This window comes from Sparus aurata, chromosome 12 (assembly GCF_900880675.1).
Source record: "Sparus aurata chromosome 12, fSpaAur1.1, whole genome shotgun sequence".
Classification (NCBI taxonomy): Eukaryota; Metazoa; Chordata; class Actinopteri; order Spariformes; family Sparidae; genus Sparus; species Sparus aurata.
In genome coordinates this window covers 19,677,642-19,698,257 of record NC_044198.1, presented here as the reverse complement: position 1 = coordinate 19,698,257, position 20,616 = coordinate 19,677,642, and the positions used below count along the sequence as shown (strand labels likewise).

Sequence of the window (20,616 nt, the reverse complement as noted above, 5' to 3'; positions counted from 1 at the left end):
CTTGTCATCACAAACTATATTTAGCTTCTTTTTTTTTTTTTAAAAAAAGGCCGGCTGGTATTAGATCTCAGAGTGCAAACAAGAGCTTCTTGGCTTTCAGACTGTGGCTGACCCTTTCCGGCAGGTTGTAAAAGTTACTCTAAGTATTATTTCTCCTCCACTTGACCGCAGAAGAAAACATTTTTGTGGAAATGAAATGGTTTGAACCCAGGGGGGACATTGTGTCTCCTCCGGGGCCCGACTCCAGACGCCGCTCACCTCAAGCTCTCGCTCCTAAGGTGCTTCACGGGCCCTTCAGGACTCTTTCAACAAGGCCTCTTTATGCCCGTATGCCCTGGTATTGAGTTTGCTACAAGCTAATAAAAAGAAATGGCAAACAGAGAAGAGACACACTGTTTATTGGTGTGTGCAACGGCAATGTGCGGTGGCATCACCAAGTGTAAGACGAGGAGAAGATAAATCATCAAATCCAAACATGATCAGCGTCACCAAGATCTAAATGTCTCACTGACGATGTTCGCTGTATATCCTTTGAGGCTTTTAAAAGACAAATGGCAGAGCAGCTGCATGTCTCCACAGTCCCACCTCTGTTTCCCCCTATTCCCAGCTTCATCTGTCTGCCTGACCCCAGTGTTTACATATCTGAGGTGACTGTCTTCCTAATAAAGCTATGACATAGTGAGAAAGGACTCTAGCTGGGGAGGGCTGGAAAGAGATGTCTGAAGCATATGTGTTTGATTTAAAGGATAAGTTCACCCAGAAATGAATACAGCTAAAGTAGATGGGGACTAAATTTATTTGAAAAGACCTCAAAGCGCAAGTTTGTACATCCACTTCAGACGGGGTCAAATGTCAAAGCAGCCAGGAGAACAGCAAGGAGATGAAGAGGGAGAGAAATTCCCCAGACTCCCTTACAAAATCACTCAATTTTGCAAGTATTTGTCCCTTCTTGTAAATTCTGCATGTGTCCTACATTTACTACTTTCTTTCTTTCTTTGTGTAAAAAAAAAACAAAACCTAGTGTCCATTTTTCCAAAACGTGTTTATTATCTAAAATCTGTTTGCCAAATACTGAATCCATATCTTAAGGTTCTTTAGACACTTTAGGATTGGAACGTTGCTGCCACGCTCATATTTTGAGTTGGTTTGACCCAACAATGACAATTTCATACATCTATACTTAGGGGTGTGCCAAAATATTGATACTACGATATATCGCGATATATATATATATATTTTTTTTGGCCCACCACCACCACCCCTCTTCGGAGGACAGCTTTATCTTTATACAAACATAGGTATACAACCAAATACAATTTTAAAAATGGTTTAAGTAGCTCTGAAACCCACACATATAGATATTTAATGATAGTTGTAGTCAGTGTGTGTTTTAAGAAGAGACACTGTGCAATACACTCTTTGTTTACTTGGCTGTCATTCATGTGAAATTGATTGACAATGTTTTGTAATTCCTGTGAAATGGATTCAGTGCAGTCAAAAAATTCTGAATTTCTTCAGTGACAAAGATATCGTGATGTATCGTGGATGAAATTTCTTGCAATATTTGGATTATCGCAGAATCGCTGTATCGTGATATTATCGTTATCGTGGGCAAAATATCATGATAGTATCGTATCGCGAGGTACCTGGTGATACCCAGCCCTATCTATACTCATCCAGGATTCCGTATCCACTGCCCTCCACACAGTCTTCACACAGCTTGAAAATCACAGCAACTCCATGGGGATGCTGTTTGTTGCCTCACCACACTCTGCAACTGGATATTGGAGTTCCTCACAATCAGACCTCCAGACAGAATGCACTGGCAGTCACACCTCCTCTCCGCTGGTGCTCCAATTAATGCATCCACCTCTTTAGGCTCTTTTCACACAGACACTTTAGGGTGAAACACTGTTACCAGCTCATATTTGTGGTTTTTGTATGACTCAAAATTGAGAATTTCACACAAACGAAATCATCCTCGGAGGATTCCATATCCACTTCCCTCCACGCAGTCTTCACACAACTTGCAGCCTCACACTTTGCAGTGGATATTGGAGTTCCTCACAAGCAGAGCCTCCAGACATCTCTAAATGATGCAGCCACGCCTTTAGGCTCTTATCAAACACTGCAATGAAAAACTGTTACCAGCTAATTTTCTTGGTTTAGGACAGAATAACAGATACAGTTTGTTAATTAATAATCATGGTCCTGCAATGATTTGGCATCACATGGGGAACTTTCTGAAATTGCAAATTTGCATTTAAATGAAAGATGACCGACGCCCTGACCTTGGTGGTATCATCTCTTCTTTTTACTTAATGCCACCCCTGCTTCTGAAAGATCCCTTTATGATAACCAGATAATCAATTAATAAATTATGAGTTAGCCTGCTGTGGCGATGATTTCTCCCCATCCCTGAAATATGTGTTATCGGTTTAATGTTTTGATTTTCTTATTTCAAAATCCTGTAAAAATGTCGACTGTGAAAAAAAGGGGTGCTCAAGCATTTTTTAATGATTTTGAAAAATACCGCCTAATCTGCTGTTTAATCTTCATCACCACTGGCAGCTGTTATGCATTTGATCGTGGACAGTGACTCGCTCCTGTCGATAGGCAGACTTTTCAGCGGCATTAATAGGCACATAAAGGACCGTGGCCATAGGCGACGCCAAGCTGCGATCTGGCTCTTCAGAGGCACGTCGGATTGATCGCAGATCAGATGCAGTCTGGTATTGAACGGGCTCAGATGGAAGCCCCCCCTCGGGAGAGCAAGAACAAGAGAAGAGGGAGTCGCTCCTGCTTTCCTGAGCCGCGTAGACATCATGGATTATTGATTGGCCAGTTGGGGAATTCCGAGTTGAAAGAGGGCGCGAGGGCACACAGGAAGAAATCCTGTGCCAGAAATAAAACACAACACACGCGTCATCAGTTCTCTTGTTCAGCCTGTACCAGAGGTGGTGTTTGTTCTCCGGAGATCAGAGAGGTTCAGGGGAAATAACAGCTCCAACACCTGAACGCCGAAGGCCTTCCTATTTGCCTCCATTCTCATTACTGCAACCCTCTGACTCCCTGAACACATTAAGCCTGTCAGTCAACTGCTCCCGCCTTTCGAAGCGACGGTGTGCGCGGCAGAGGCGAGCTTTGTAGGCCTCGGGGGCAACAGAGGAAACAGCTCACCTTAAAGAAGGCACCTCGGGAGCAAAAACCACTCAGAGAAAGTGACCGAGTGTGTCAACGAGCCTTCCAAAATGATACGCATGTGGGAAAAAGTTTGACAGACATGGACTTTTAATGCCAAACGTGAATGTAAGGAGACATAATTAGCGCAGAGTAAAAGGGCAGAGCTTGTTCCCTTTTCAAACCAAAGAGATGGAGCGAACAGTGGCCCCGTGGTTGCATTGTTACTCAGTGGTTTAAAGGCAGCTTTGAGCTGCTTGTTACCATTTTCCACTGCTTCACCCGTTTGAATACTACATGTGAATGCCACTTAAATTGCATCGACGTCAGTCAGTGGATGAAATTATGTGTACAGAGCTGCAGCTGAGGGAAATTACATAGAAGGCGTGTATCAACAAAGAAGCATGCAGTGACAGGCTCATTTAAGCAGTAAAGTGAACCACAGCTCCTCCTGAATGACTACATACGCAAATCATTCTCGTGTTCAGTCACCCATAATCGAGAGACTGGTCACGTAGATTTCTGCATGTAATACAAACACACTCGGGGTGAGAAAATCTTCAAAGAAAAAGAAGACACAGGTAAGCGTTGACATTCTTCAGCTATTCCTCTTTATTTTTTTCTTCCACATGTTATTGCTGTCATACCTCGCCTGCCACGCCTGATGTTGAGAAAAGCCTCGTCTCTGGGCGTTAAAAAGCTCTCCGCCAGTGGGCATTTTACACCTGCACCTTCTCACCACCCCTCTCCTCACACCTCAGCTGCTTCTACTCTCGCTTCCATTTACTGTTACTTCTACAGTTACTCCGGTAACCTTTATTATTAAACCAGTCATGACATTAAATCCTAATCATGATATGAGACTGTATTTCATCTTAGATTTTGGATATCATTATAGAGATATGACATACTGCGAGTGTCTTTTCCTGGTTTTAAAGGCTGCATTACATTACATTTCTGAACTTACCAGAATCTTCTACTTGTTTTAATACTTCCCTTTACCCACTAAGTCTACGTTACTGATGATTAATGATCAAAAATATAATAGGGTTAATATTCTGTGAAAGCACCAATAATCATCTGTACAATATTATCGCAATATCAAGGTATTTGGTCAAAAAGCTGCTTTTGAGAAGATTTCAAAATGTCAAGAGTCTAAAAATATCCCTATGTTATTCTAAGGCCCAGCTCTACAACACACTAATGTCTTGCTTTATTTAATATCTTATCTTGAAAGCTCCATATTCAGTTCTAGTGCGGCAGAAAAATTAATTTCATTGTCGATTTAACCATTTTCTCCGCTGACTTACATAATCATACATCTTACCAATGAATATACAGCAAGTATTCACATCTGAGAAGCTGGAACCAGCGCATTTTAAAAAACTAACCACAAAATGATTATCGTAATTATTATAGGTGAATTATCTGATGATTGATCAAGTCATCATTGTCGCTCGACTGTATGAAGCTAAAACATTGTTCCTAATGTTTAGATTAAGCTACACAGTATATGTACACAAATGTATAAACAATGCTGTTTAAAACGGTTCGAAATGAAACCAATTTAGCTAATTATTCAAAATTTCAGACAGAACATAGAAAATCCATCTGCCAAGCGTTCCAAATTCCCCAGTTATCTTTCCATCGAGTTCATTTTATAACGGACTACCCACTCAGACAGGTGCAATCCAAAGCTTTCACTGCCATCAGCTCATTGTGTCGACTTTGCTCTCTTCCATTACCTTTTCTCAAAACTAACATATTTCAGGTCAATGTGGTAATCCCTTTATTTTCAGGGATTACAGCCGTGCTATCAACAGAATCGAATGCAATTTTCCAGCCCTGCTTTAAGACCTACAAGTCTGAAAAACCCCGAATACAAGCAGCACAAAACATTCTAAAACCCACTTAACAGACACAAATGGATGCGCATACACCGAAACTACATCTGCTCATTTTTATTCTCCCCCTTTTCCGCAATCTGACTTTCTTGTTCTTTTCTCTCCACTCATCATCCTCTCGGGTGCTCTACAGACTGCGAGGCTCTTCCCAACATCACCAACATTTGCATGATCATCGTGAATGAAAGAATGCAGAAAGTCATATATCCCACAGTAGTTTTTGCGCCACAGTGAAGCATCATACAAAAACAATGTGTAATGTCGACTACTAGCAAAAATAAAAATGTGTCCCTCGTTGGCTTTGAGTTCTACGGTAAATTACGCGTGACTTTAACAGTGCGAGAACTGCTACATGTATTCTGCTTAACATTCTAGTCACTACAAAGTAAATTAGATCATTAATTTCATTACAAAAATACTAAATCTGGCTAATAATTTATTACGATAGATTATTCTTCAGTAACTATTCTATGTCTGTATTGTGTCACAAGTGGACGAGATAATTACAGGTCCTGAAATGGAGCCCAGTGCAAACATAGGAGGGTCTGACAGGAAGTATTGCATTAAAAAGCTGATTGAAGGACACGGTGAAAGGTCTCCAGAGGCCCGTCAACTCATCCCCCTAACTCCGCTGTGGGACGTTAGGGTCCTCCTGGCTGCTCTCCAGCAGCTCATCCTCAGAGAAACTGATGTGAAGGCAGGTATCATTCATGGGAGAGGAGAAGGGCAGCGGGTGCTCAAAGGTGTCTGAATGTGAGACGAGGGCGAGGGGCTCCGCGGGATACGACTTGGAGGGAGAGAGAATGGCCTCACACCTCTCCTCCAGGGGACTGTCACAGCCGCTGGAGGCCGTTAAAAACGTCCCGCGGTCCCCAAAGAGGTCGTCGTCGTCGCGCAGCGGCGACAGCAGGGACTTGGTCTCGGAGCGCACGCCAGAGTCCTCACTGGCCGAGCAGGAGCTGCTCTCGCCGTTGCTGAGCGAGTGGAAATCAGCCGACGACAAGGAGCTGGGAGTGATGTCTGGGAACGAGAGGCTGCTGCTGCGGCTGGGCGCCACGTCGTTAGAGCTGGTGGCCTCTGACACAGCTGGGAAGTCTGACCCCGGAGACAAGGTCCTGCTGGCCCGCTTGCGGTTCATAGAGGGCGGAGGGGGATCGAGTTTGGGGATCGTCTGTTTATACCTGCCAGGGAGAGAACAGAGGCACTGGTTAGCAACAGAAAGCCTTTATTTTGTCCATCTTACCCCCTTCACCAGCCTTTACTGATAGAAAAGATGTGCTGTACATCCATGAGGACATTCTCATTGTCATCTCATTTTGCTGATTCAGATTCAGCACGATCATCTCTCTGTACCAAGCAGGTGTATGAGAATAAGCCTCAAGCCAGTTTTCCTCTCCATCAGTCACATTATACCCCATTAACCTGAGCGTACTATGACGCTAGCTGTTACTAGATGAGACAGTAACTCCCTCTCTCTCTCTGGCTGCCTGGGGTCTGGGGACTTATCTACATCCCACAGCTACCCTGCTGAGAAAATATGGAGACAGGGAAAGAAAAGAAAGCTGAAGAAAAAAGAGTGGGGGGGGGGGTAAAGAAGCGAGGAGAGAGCTGCAGGCTTCCCCCCCTCCTCGTACACACACCAGAAATAGCTCCACTGCAGTGTCTCTGATTGTACCACAGAAATGCACCAGAGTGCACAGCCACACACAGTCCTTCTCTGAAAATGAATCCTGACACACACCCGCTAACGAGCCTCGCTTCCTCCCCGACTCCTCCCACCTACACTGTACTGGTGGCTGCTAACTTCGTTCTCCTGTGAAATCCGGTCTGTGGTTGGATCTGGTCTCTGTAATGAACTTGCTGATGTATTAACTGTCTCTGCTTTCATACAAGGTCGGTGTTTGCCGCTACAGTAAGGACAGACTTCTGGTAATGGTGCAGGGAAACCATCTCCAGACTTAATTACCCACTGTTTCCCCTACTAACAAATGGAGAAGCAAATACAGCACTGCAATATAAACTCAAATGATACCAATGTCACGAGGCTTATCATCAGGTTTTATTACTGTAGTGGGATGGCAAAAGGGAGGGTGATGCTGTCACTGAAACATCTCAATAACTGTTGAAGGGATTGCCTTGATTTTTTTTTTATTAAGACAATCATGGTTACCACCGGATGAAGCAAACTGACTTTGGTGTTTACCTGACTTAACCTTAAACAAGACCATAAGCCGGATGCTTTGATTTTTATTGGAAAATATTTGCTACATTGACATAAAACCTGGTATTTATGCCGTGTTCCAGACAGCTTGCGAAATTTTCCAACCTCCTTCTCAAAAAAAAAATAAAATGGATGTCAGAATTGCTACTTGTAACCTCGTTGAGGATCCATCTTCCTAGACAAAATTAAATGTATAATGGCGTCTGTTAGATCATGAGTCCTTGGTTATTAAGTTAACTAATGCAGGGAGGCTGCACTGCTCAACTGTGTGTACACAAGAGACATCTTTTTTGGCGTTGCAGCTGGAGCACTTGGAGGTTGGAAGTGGGAAATTCCAACTGGAAGGTGACTGGAATGCAACTTCCAAGTTTCCCCTAATATTCCCTTCAGTGCCACCAGCAGGTCAAACTTAATCTAGTCCAGAAATTGAAATGGTTACTTAAATTGTAAATTTCAAATCTAAATACAGATTACACTACACTTCAGTGGGACAGGATGTGGACTCTGTGTTTATAGCATTGATGCTCGGAGCTCACACACAGTCAAACTGGACACAGTGTTTTCCAGATCAACACTAAGATGTCGACCACATCCATCACCACCTTGTTGCTACAACATTTATTGGCACGAATTAAAAAAAAAATGCACTACGTTTTTCTGTGTATATGTATAGAAATAACTGTACATATGTTATATGTCTGTGTGGAATGAAGGAGTCACAAACTTTTATTTTTTTACGCAACCCTGTGATTTATAATGACAAATACATGACCTTTTCACACAATTCATTACTTCTAAATGCACAAATAACAAACACCGTTGCTTGGCATCATTTATTTTTCTTTCTTTTGTTTGATCTCTGTTTGTAAAAGTTGTTTTTTTTTCCTAATGTCCTAAGTTTATTTTATCATTGGTGGCATAAATTCAGTTTTGGTTGACTTGGCTGCCACACAATATATCAAAGAGATGTATATTTACTGATTTGATCTTTCTTTGTCCTTTTACAGCATATCAAACCGGGAAGAATGTTTATTTTAGACAGATGCAGATATTTTAATTTAAAGCCTCTACTGGTGGATACCGATGAGGTGCCAATATTATCGTGCATCCCCATTAAATACCTTCTAAAACTGCAGTTTGGCTTGATCTCTTAGTTCAGTCACAAGTTGCTATGCTGTAAGTCTGTGTGTATCTATACTTCTAGTGTTGTCCCTGCTCCCATTAATACTCTTGCAAACAACAAATCTTTGTGTGGGAAGAAGGTTTTGTTTAATTTGAGGAAATTACATCAGTAATGTGACAAAGTGACAGAGTGGCCCACATGGTGCTAAAATTAAACCCTTTGCTGCTTGAAATTCTTGTTACGAGTTGGATTCAGCTCTGGTGTCTTGTGCTGTTAGTTTTCAATGTGAATGTTTGTGCTGCCAAGTTTTGAAGATGAATGTGCAGCTGGATCAAGGAGCTGTCTGCCTCCCTGGACTCGTTATCATACCGTTGACTCAGCGCTCCTCTTTTCTGTCCCCGTCTCCCTCCGCTGTGTCTTTTCTCTCCATTTTTCTACCTCTTTGCTTTATTATTTCACCTTTGTCTCACCAATCATCGCCTCATTCAGCCAACCTGCCATGTGTCTCAGCTGCTGTTGTCAATGACAAACCTTTGTGCCAAATTTTAACCTTTGATGAACAAAATATTCTTTGTCATCCTCAGACCTGTATAATAGAAATTAGATGACTCATGGTGACCAGAAAAGGCTGATTTTATGTTGCCTACAGCCCACGTGTATTCCTTCAATTTGATTAATTCTACATTACATTTAAGGATTATATGTTATATCCACCACACTACTCAAATGTTTTGATGCTCAACACTAAAGTTAGAGATTTTTAGGAGGTTGATCGCATAAACAGTGTTTCCTATTACTGCTAAAGAAGAATATCAAATTATCAAAATTAAATTCAAATATTCAATTTAATTCAAATATATTTTTGTTGTAAAGCAGTTAAAAACTGATTATTTCATATATTCTAATTTGGTGCAATTACTTGTGAAAACAGGTACAATGGACGGCAACTGTTGTTATGTTTGAGGCCTCAGCATTCCCATTATCCTTTTTACATGATCCATGTTTACCATATTTGAGTTGTCGTCCTTTAAGAGACACATTTTATTTAAACTTTTGTTTGAGACAACATCAACTATCCTGGTGATAAAGGACATCAAATAAAATTTCAGAGACCCAATCCGTGCCAAAGACTGTTTGGCAGTATGTCTCAGGTAAAATCAAGTTTTTTATGTGTAATTTTCAGCCTAATATACATAATATAAGCATTCAATAAGTGGATCAAAAAGAAATAAACCAATATTATAATCAATCCTACAATGTTATTTTATAGATATGTGTCCCTTAAAAAAAATGTAAGCAACAAACCTGTTTTATTTATTTCAAGACCAATTTTGTTAATTTAGCCCAAAATAATATTGAATCAACCGATTAATCAGTTGGTTCATAATATCAGCTGATAACAGCTCCTCACAGATATACTGTTATCTGTGTATATGTTGCCTGATATGCACCAACATCGACTTTTTTATTCGAGTCATTACAGAGCAGATTAAGATGCTTGGAATCATTTCTGATTAGTAAATTCTGAATGAAGTTTACTGTTCAAGTGACATTTTATACAATAACGTTTATTGTTAAACTGTAAAATATTCTGACCCCAGTAGCATTTCATTACTTCAATTAAGTGATCATTGCAAAAAAATGTAGCGGCCAATATATTGATATTGTAATTTTGGCCCCAAACAGTCTAGTATGCGAGCCCTCCGCTGCTGTGTGCCTGAGCCTGGGCTTTTTAACATTCTCCACCTGGAGGACAGTGATTTGGTGACATGCACGTGACAAAATCCGACACACACTCACACAAACATAAATATAAACTTCAGTGTAGCACAGTGAGTATTAGACAGGTACATCAAGATGTACTTTTCTTTAGCCTCTGCTCTGACAGCTTTACCATTCAGGTGGAACCTGCACTGACAAGATAATACCAGATCCTGACAAGAACATTTGGTCTATTTTGGAAGAAAGTACCCCGGACAAAACAAGTCCAAAGGGTGGAAAACAAAAACACAGACAGTGCTACCATGCATAACACATGTGTGACTACTGATGAGCTTGATGCTAATGTGGTTATGAATTTGCAGGACCACATCCACATGTAAATGGAGGTTATTATGCAGCCATTAGCAGAGAAATCACTGGTGAGACCGACACACGAGCCACCCACACCGCTCACCCACATCATGCCTCGTCCCATGCTTGTGCCACAGACACTGGTTCTACATGCTGGTAGTCATGAATAATACTCACATAAAGGGAGGAGAAGGGGCAGAGAGGAGAAGAAGAGGAGGAGGAAGAGGAGAGGAAGGGGGCAGTGGCAGAGAGCACCCCAGGCTCCCAGGGAGAGGCAGGCTGGTGCAGCAAACGATGAGAGGGACGGGGATGAGGGACGGGACGATGGAACGCATGAGCTTGTTGGGTGTTAATCTAGGGTTCAGTTTGTTTGTTTGAGCAGACTGACTGGGAAAATGAGGGATGGTTAGAGGAGGAAGAGGAAGAGCAGGAGAGGGTCCTCACACCTGTACCAAAGAGAGGCAACAGTTAGACTACAGCTGATCAATTTCCTACTTTGGAGCAGCCAGTTGTGAGACAGCAAGGTAACTGTGAGAGGAGCTGCTGGTTTCAGAAATGTGTTACCAAATTCAAAATTGTTCTTTTGTTGACAACCTCAATGTTACCAAGGTGGAAACAAGAAAGTCTTTGGAGTCTATGTTACAGTCTTTTATCCTATGGAGGCTGATGCCAACATTGATATTGGGGAAAGAATGTTTAGAATTCGATATATAGGGCAACATTTATTTTACGAATGATAAACTTTATTTGAGGAAAACAAATATCAGCTGATTATATCATCCAGCTGATACATTGGTTATGTTTTCAATAGTCAAACCACTGTGCAGGACAGAGGCTTTCGACAAGCTTTCCTTGGCTTTCATCCAATGGCTGTGAAGAGGAAACGGTGGAGGCTGTCTTCACTGAGATGTGCTTTGTTGGAAAGTAAGACTGGTAACAGCACCTGAAATAACTAGCACTGAACACAGCGTGCAGCACTCCCTATGATACAGGTCAGCAGGTAGTTGGTTAGCGTGTCACATTTTCCACACTTGGAGATTGCAAAAAAAGAACAAAAAAACCCTGTGGTGGGTTAGCAGGAAAAGCAGTGTCTACTGGATCATCCAAAGGGCAACGCACATGTTCAAAGCTGAAGGGCAAGATAGAAATGTTTTATTTAAAAAGTAACTTATAAGTAAACATATCAAAAATTGATAAAGTGTCTCACATTGTAGCACAGAAAATATTTAAACCACATTTGGTTTGTTGGGATCTGGTCACCCTACTATTCTACCACCCCCCAGGTTGTTCCTGCCTACATTAGTTAACCATAATGGTTTTATTTGACATGCTTTTGATGAGAATTGATCATTTTTATTTGATGAAAAATACCTCCTGCAATCATTCGACTAGTCGCTTCTCTGGGTGTATCTGAAGACTACTAAAATGCAGTAAATGCCCTCACGACACAATTGTTAATCTTTTGTCCTGATGATTCAGTTGGGGGGAGTTTGATACCTATCAAGGCCTCTGAACTGTGACTGAGTGAACACTTATTGATGGAATTAATTGGACTTTCACATAATGGTATCAGAGGTAGCTGAATGTGATGGGTTAAAAAAATTAGAAAGTTACTGTTATTTCACTCTAAAATAAAAGCCAAACAATGGACAGTCGGAACAATCACTGTGATGGTTTAAAGTTTTCACTTTTTGTTTCTACTTGGCAAAATTAAAAGGTCACATGAAAATCAATGTAGAGACCAAAACAGCAAAGGTGTTTTAGAAGTTAAAACGAACCATCGCTGTTTCGGTAATACAGATGACTCATAAGCACAGCATGGTTTTTTTGCATCACCATTCAACAAACAGGACCAAGGCACATTTTAGCAACACTTTCTGATTACAAAAACACCCAGTAGGAGCTCTGCAGATCAACAGGTGGAGACAAAAGGAAAACATCTCCAACTTCAGTCAGGTCTCTGAAAGGAATGGTTCCCAGTGAAATCCATTACACAGTAGGAGGTTTCAACTCAAAGAAGGGTATCTGTGCCTTTTTAAAAGCAAGAAATTAACACCCAACACCAATCTGAGAGTGTGTGGGATGATTGTGTGGGATGTTTAAGCATGTAGGTGGCAGAACGTGAGAGTCTTCAAGAGTGTGACGGGAACCGCTAAGTGTCTGTTAAACTTCAAAATCAAGCAATTGTATTCTAAAGAGCATCCGTCAGATATTACTCAGTGACTGACAGGCCGACTTCCTGATATTCTGATATCACATTCAGCCTCACGTGAGTCAGAGAACACAAATTAATCTTTCCATCTCCGAACAACAGTGTGGAAATCCAGCTGACAGGATCGGCTCTAGCTAAACACCTGCAAACATCGTCCATTACAGTCTGATCACATCTCTGAGATGAAATTAGTGGCCAACGAGGCTGCTGGTGCAGTGTAGAGGATGGTGCTAATGATGAAGAGGGAAAGCAGAAAATGATGGAGGTGGAGGGAAAATCTCCAGGTCAGGTCAGGAGATGTGATTATACAACATATACGGTCAGAGTATGAAAGAGTGGAGTCCATACCATGCCAGAGGAAGGCATGACTCACTTGTGATTTATGTATAGTTGAGCGTTCATATAAGCTCGCTGCCATGTGTGTCTGTTTGTGCTCTGTGTGGGCAAGATGCACGGCTTGAGGGATCTCAATGTTCGTCCGGAGATATCTCAAAAACGAGGAGAGAGATTGTTATGAAACTATGTACAGATATTCATGTTTCCCACATGATGTGTCCTAATGACATCAGTCATTTTCAGATTTTTCCTGTAATGCCACCATGAAGTTGACAATTGCAGTTTTGAATGAAATTCCTCAACAACTGTTGAATGGACTGTCCGGAAGTTTGGTTTGCACATTTATGTCTCCCTCAAGATTAATTCTAGTAATGTTGGTCATCCTTCAAGGGGCTCAATTTGAAGCAATTTCCATTGACCATATGTGAGCGGATTGTAACGTGACGTGGCTGTTGACTCTTGTTTTTGTGTTTTTCAAATAAAGAGGTGGATGACTCAAAAAGTTGCAAATAACAGGGTGCAATGTTTTGCCCACAAAGTGTATTTTAAGAATACTATTACATCCTGTTTTGATCCTACTTCCTCTTCTCTCTTTGTTGTGTAAAGTGTGACTCACTATGTGCTCATATATAATGTTGGTACGGTGTGCCAACATACCATATGCAGTGATCATACAGTGCTCGAGTCCGTGGGCCAGCTGGAGAGCACGCATGGATATGATCCATATATGGAGATAATGCCTGTGTGATTTAAAGCTAAATTGCTGTTATAATGTACAGTAAAGTGAACAGATCCCATTGCTCTGCATGACCAGGCCTGGACCCAGGGGGAGGTTGGCTTTAGGCAGGACGAAGAAAAGGAGGAAGAAGAGGAGAGACGGTAAGAGAGAGGGTGGCAGAGGGGTATTTGTCTGCTAGTTTGCAGGACATAAAATAAAGCCACTCAGGCTGTAAACATCGATTCACTGTGGAAATCCAGAAAACAAAAGCAAATGGAGGCAGTAAAATTTGCCGTGCGATGGGGGGAGGGCTGGTATAGGAGTACGACTGCGCCAAAGGTAATGCAAAGGAGTTTGGCGAGGAAACACAATAACACAGGGTTGAAGTTTCCATCTCTTTTTTTCTTTATTTTTCCTATGCTTCAGTACTCATTTGCATAGTCGCTGCCCATTTTTCTGTTGCAGTAATAACCCAACGTTTCATTTTTTTATATGCCATTTGAGTATAAACCCCAGCATAAAATTTTATGATATCTATTTACATAAAGATGATGTCACTCAGGAGAACAGCCAAACAAAACGGCAATAAAAGAGGGGGAGGATGGCAGAAAGGGGAAAGTCACTTTCAAGAGGAAGAACACAATGTGTCTGGGGTGGTATATTTTAACATCTTTTCTCAAGCCTTTGAGACGGACAATAGAAAAGCCCAGGAAGAAGAGAGGCAGACAGAAAAGAGATGCCGCTTGTTACATAATTACAAATACAAAGAAGAGAAGGGGGGGTTGGGGGTCACACTGCCAGATGAAACTAATGTTCAGATGGAAACATACAGTAACAGATGCCTCTCTTTGGAAGAGATCTGAAGTTTTGTGTTTCCTGAATTTTTTCCCCCCACATGTTCATGCAAAAGAGGGAGAAAAAAAAATGGCATATGTTGCGGGTAGAGTTTCAGGTTGTGAAGGGATGGGAGCTGGGATTGGCTGGGAGTCTGTGCGGCAGGAAACCACAGGATGTGAGTCTGGCTGGAGGGAGCTCAGATGAACACACACAAAACTAAGCAGACGTTCGAAACAACAGCATGCACGAGCACGCCAAATACACACTTCCAACTCTGACTACTTTTTTTCTCCTTGTCTGTTGCGAAAACAACTTTAACACTCCTCTGGGCATTTCACAGTGGATCACTTTCAGGGAGAGAAACAGCGGGAGAGAGGGCAATTTAAGCGAGAGGATGAGAGAGTGAAGGAAGGGGATAAAAGGAAAATGACTAAAGAGTTTGTCCTGCTCAAGAGCTCTGCTTGATCTTATGTCTTATGTGTTTTATTTATTTTTTTACTATAGCTGGTCTTTGTGATGGCTTTCAGGAGATTAAAAGCTCATTAAAAAGCTCATTAAAAAGTAATTACATGCTGTGGCTCCATGTATGCATTCAAGGTAAGAGCTGCTTGTGTATCACTGAACAGCATGAAGAGCATTCAGACTCTAAGTCAGGAGTGCAAACGGCAAAAGCACTCCGCGAGATAAAATGTGCGAGACGGCAAGAAATAGAAGCTCAAATGTCCCTGGAAAGCAAAACACATTCATCATAAATTATTCCAAAAGAAAATGATTCCGTTTAGTGTCTTTACTCTCTCTCTACTCCAGATGAGTTATTTCATGGAACAGAAACACTGACTGAGTTAAAGCTGACGTGTTTTTTTTCTTTAAATCTCATTCTCTCTCACAGGCGTCTCTGATTCCCTCTTTCAACCTCAGACCTGATCCCTTCTTTGTTTGTCTAACTCGAACCCTTTTCTCCCTGTGTTCTGTAATCCCCTGATTACAGTCACACTTTCATTAGCTGGAGGCTGTTTCTGCTGAGTTGAGCTGTTCTCCACTAATAACACTAAAAGCTAAAAGGCTGTGTATGTCACTGTGCAGCCCTGTTACTTTAAACACAAACTGACTTTGTATGACATCAGGAATGTGTATGCGCATTAAAGGAATAGTTGGAATCGTGGGAAATATTTGCTTTCTAGCAGAGAGTTAGACGAGAAGACTGACATCACACTTCTGTGAGGTAGCAAGCTTAGCTTAGCATTGGAATCAGGGGGAAAGAGCCAGCACAGCTATGTATTAAGTTCTCAAAAAAGTCTTACTGATCAACAAGTTTTATCTTCTTCTGTCCGTACAAAAGCAGATAAAGTGACAATTCGCTGGTTTACGGGTCGTGATGTGTAAAACTATTTCTCGGCTCGGACCATTAACTTCCTCATCACCGCTGGCTGTCTGTCTACTGCTGCTCAGAGTCAGAAAATAATCTTGCAGAATAACCCAAAAGGATGCTGATTTGCCTTTTTTTCCACCTGTTTCCAGAGGGATTCAAACTGTGAGGCGTGACAACATAGTCGGGTGTAGGACAGTAAGAGGTGCTGTGTTTGGCCTGGTGATTAGTCAAGCTTACCAACGTAATAGAGTTACAGTTGTCTGTACATCCATGTCTGTACTGATAATTAATCAGGCATATTTTTAATGGTGCCAATCTGCCAAAAATGTAAACATATATAGGGACCCACAGTTCAATAATTGACTCCATGGCAACATTTTACTTCCTGGTCTGTAAATCTGTCAATATAGAGACCAAATGCTGAGGCATGAGATTGGCAACCCTTAGTCAGAAAGCAAGTGACTGTATTGCATTAATTTTTGTGGATGGTCGTCTTACTTTTCATCCATGCTGGCAGAGTTCCTCTGGGACGGGACAATCTCCCTGCACGAGTTCTCCTTGTTGTCCACCATCCCATTGGCCCTGATGAAGGGGTCCAGGTCTCCGTTCAGTGATGCGTCTGGTTTGGTGCTGTTCTCCAGGTTGAGCAGGTTCAGGTAGGACTCGGCGCAATCCACTTGGGAGGGGGAGAGGGGTGAGGTTTGGACTGGCCATGCAGGTGTGGAGGTGATGAGCTGGTCCAGGGTCTGGTTGAGTTGATTCTTCAGATTCAGAGACAATGACTTTGCTGATGGAGAAACTGACGACTCAGGGCCACCTAGAATCGAAACACAAACATCAGTCAAGAAGATGTAAACACAACTTGTTGGCTTTCTTTGTTTCCTTTCCTTCGAAATCTCTCCGTTTGTTGATTCTCATTACAGAAAGGAGGAGCTGGCACTGTGCCAGAGCAGCACTTAGGTCCACCATGTATCAGATTAACAAGATTAGCATTTTCAATCAGAGGGTCTAACATGATTAATACAAGCATGAACCATGATGTGTCATTTACAAAAACTACAAATAAACTACATCACAACACAACACAATACAGCTGCCCACTGTGTGTGTGTGTGTGTGTGTGTGTGTGTGTGTGTGTGTGTGTGTGGAGTTATTCATTATTATTTTGGCAAGACTGACCGTTCTAAATACAAAATACCCTCATCCAAAAATCCTCTCTTGGGACGAAGTGTGTGTGTGTGTGTGTGTGTGTGTCTGTGTGTATGTATGTGAGTGTGTGTGTGTGTGAAAGAGAGAGAGTACCAGAATAAAGGTTGTAAACACTGTAAAATGCTCACAGAGTCTGTGAATATGAGATAATGTTGACAGAATGCCTTCAAATCCACTCTGATTACATAATCATGTTATTTATTATGAAGATGCTATTGTGTAAAATCTGTTGTTTACACACATTGTGTTACACAGAGTGAACGTGCTGTTGATGTAGGGCCCTCTGCTTATGTAAAAGTCTTAAATTAATTGGGAGTAATCCCATTCTGAAATAATTTCGGTAATCGACACAGCCGCAGCTGCAAAATTCATTTTGATGTACACTCAAGGGCCATTTTATCAGTTACACCTGTAAAATCTAATGCAGCCCACGGCAACAGCTCATTGATTCTACCTTTACAAAGGTAATAGGGATCAGTTTTCATTGACAATCTCAGAGACGTCTTAATTTAACTATATATTAACAATTTTACCATAAATATTAATCCAACTATATCTTTAATATCTTCCTTCGGAGTAGCTGGTGCTCCTTGTAATGTAGCTCTGAACATGTTGTTGTGTAATTGTTGTCTTGCAATGCATCACACAACATAACGGTGCCCCGTGTGATGCAGTACACCACAATGTGTTTTATGTGTCCTGACTTGATTGTGATATGTTGTGATTTTTAATGTGCTTTCATTGCAAATAACATGTAAAAGGAAGAAAATAAAGTATTTTCTATTTATATATTTGTATGGGTCATGTTAGCTGTGTGGATTTATGGATTTGGATTTGGATTTATGAAATTATGAAATTTTGTGCAGAAATTCATGGCTCCCAGAGGATGAATCCTACAGACTTTGGTGATCCTTGACCTTTCCTCTGATGTCAGGTCAGAAGTCAGAAACTTTAGCAAGGAAATTCTGGTCTCTAACTGAGTTCATATTACTCATTCATAAACATGAAACTTGGACATTAAACATCCAGAAAATAACATCTGAAAGTAGCTACATGAACTGAAAATGTGTTTATGCTTTTGGAAAATTAAAAGTAAAATTCTATTGAGTATTAACTCACACTCTTTTCTTTTCATCCTCACTCTTTATCATTAAAATTGACAGGGATTTTACAAAGTCCTAATTGGCTGTGACTAATCCTTTGATGCTGTGATCTGGACATCTTCAACATATAAACAACCCGAAATGATCGCCTACAAAAAAACCTTAAATCAGTTTGACACCTGGAGAGTGGAGAAAGTTCTCTCCTCAGCACAGATAAAAGCAAAAAGCTCAATTACAGGACACCCAGGTGGCACACGGGGAAAACTTGTGTTCACCTGTGGATGGGGTTCATTCGCCTGCAGCTGTGTCTCTGGTATCAAACACACCTGACCATGTTTCCAGGCAGGAAGCCAGTTAGGGATCATGGCTTGTGTCATGAACGACTGGAACATCTCCTTGCCAACAGGGGAGTGAGTGGTGACAAGGACTGCAGTACAAGGGGAACATGACCTGACATGAGGCCGTCTGAGGGATTACACTGTTCCCACCAGTCACTTACTATGCCCGTTAGCTTGAGGCTCCTGGTGCGGTTGCTCTGCTAGTGCTGCTTTCGGGGAGCGGGCCTCCAGCTCTTTCAGCTGCTGTACAAGCAGTGCCAGGTGCTGCAGCAAGTCCCTGTTCTGCAGCAGCAGCTGGTGGACACGGGCCTGAGCCTCCATACGAGCAGCAGTCTCTGCTGCCATCTGATCCTTCAGCAGCTGCACCTGGAGAAGAAACAAAGGGCAAGGTTTGTTTGATTGTGTGTCAACCTTTTTTGACTCGATTCATATGCAAAACCTAGATAAATTACAGCGCCTTGTTGAATGGTTATTTTTCCTGTCTTATGCCTCTAGGTGATGATGGGATGACTATTTAGGTAGATTATTAACTTGCAGGTCAGTTTTGCTACAGCAGGACTACCAAATGGATCAGACATAAAATACTGAAGTAAAATACGCATTCATGTTGCACAGATGATGCTATAAACACCAGGCTTGATCATCCTCTTCAGATGCTTGTTGCAAATGCATTTTTGTCTCAGCACCACTTGTGTTTGTTAATGCTGCTCTGACAGTCCTTCCATTACTATGCTGATGCTGTCCCCTAGTGGTAGAGCAGCAGTAAAAGAGATAACACTGTTGGTCCCATGAGGTTAATAACACAGATTACTGGGACTTTAGTGTGTATGACAGACTGACACTTGAATCATGAAGTGATCGCAAAAATGAAGTTCACCTCCAAAGGTCTCTATTCTACGGATGCCTTGAGAGGCAAGTGAGAAAATCTAATCTAATAAAAGGTGAAAAAAAGGATTCGTCAGGTTAATCCAAGTCCGTTTTTTTTTTTCAAAACAGAAATAAGACGTTTTGCTCAGATAAAAACTTTCATCAAATTGGCCACAAGAGGCTGAAATGCCCTTGACCGTGTTCTAAATAGGGTTTTGTTTTGTTTTGTTTTTTAAACACAAAATAATTTCTCACATGAAAAAAGTTTCCTTATTTTTTTTCACAGATGAAAAAAAAAAGTACAACCTGTCAAAACTTTTTTCCTACCAGTTTTAAAAGATGAAAAATGTAACTTTGGAAAAAAAATCTGGTAAAATATCATGACAAGACTACAGGAAAAATGTTATATTTGTTTTTAGTAAGTAAAAGCCTAAAAATAAAATGATTCCAGGTGCATTTTTAGCCCAGGTCTCCTCTAGCTGACAGAAATAGATATGAAGCTTTGTAACAGACTGAATAAGCCAAATAATAGTTAATAATTCATGCCGTGCTGGATGAGCTAAATCCACAAAGTGAGTCAGGATCTGGCAGGCTGAGACGACTGAGACCTAAGTCAGAGTATGAATTAATGGTACATGCATCTGGCTTTTACAGACAACCGGTGACTGGTTTAATTAATCTAATGTTGATGATTTGGTTCCCTTTTTCCAATTTGAAAATTGCCTAATGTAACTTTCTAAAATAAAAAAAAAAAGCAAAGACTCTGAGAAATACATGTTTGGATATCAATGGTATAAGAAGTAAATGCCACAAATGTCAGTAACTTCGTGAGTTTGAATCTCTGACGTGACAAGATTTGCTTCTTTTCTTTGCCAGTGTTCCCACGCCTTCTTTAAATTAAGTCCAAGGACCCAACACAGCACAGTTTGAGATGCGGATCAAAGTGAATTACTCTTACAACACTGAGAATTTGTATAATGAGACTTGTGGGCTTTACAGAAGCTCAAAGACAATAACAAAGGCAGTGAGGCTTGAATGCTTGAACTTCTTCTCTGTGTTTCAGTGATGGCACATGCAGGAAAAAAACTCTTCTGACATAAAAAAATACAAATTCAAACAGTTAAAC

General features: G+C 41.3%; 1 protein-coding gene across 2 annotated transcripts in view; it reads right to left on the bottom strand.

The window, feature by feature from the left end:
- Positions 1–3,768: 3,768 nt before the first annotated feature.
- Positions 3,769–20,616, bottom strand: part of LOC115593106 (carboxyl-terminal PDZ ligand of neuronal nitric oxide synthase protein) — a 51,019-nt gene continuing 34,171 nt past the window's right edge. Inside the window, exons 9-11 of one of the 2 annotated variants that reach the window (XM_030436473.1) lie at positions 18,785–18,989; positions 16,472–16,790; positions 3,769–6,265 (exon numbers count right to left, since the gene is read on the bottom strand). In XM_030436473.1, coding sequence (XP_030292333.1) covers positions 5,707–6,265; positions 16,472–16,790; positions 18,785–18,989 — 1,083 coding nt within the window. In that variant the 3' untranslated portion in view covers positions 3,769–5,706. Of the gene's footprint in view, positions 6,266–9,975; positions 10,948–16,471; positions 16,791–18,784; positions 18,990–20,616 lie in introns of those variants that run through there. The other variant, XM_030436474.1, reaches the window with a different exon arrangement.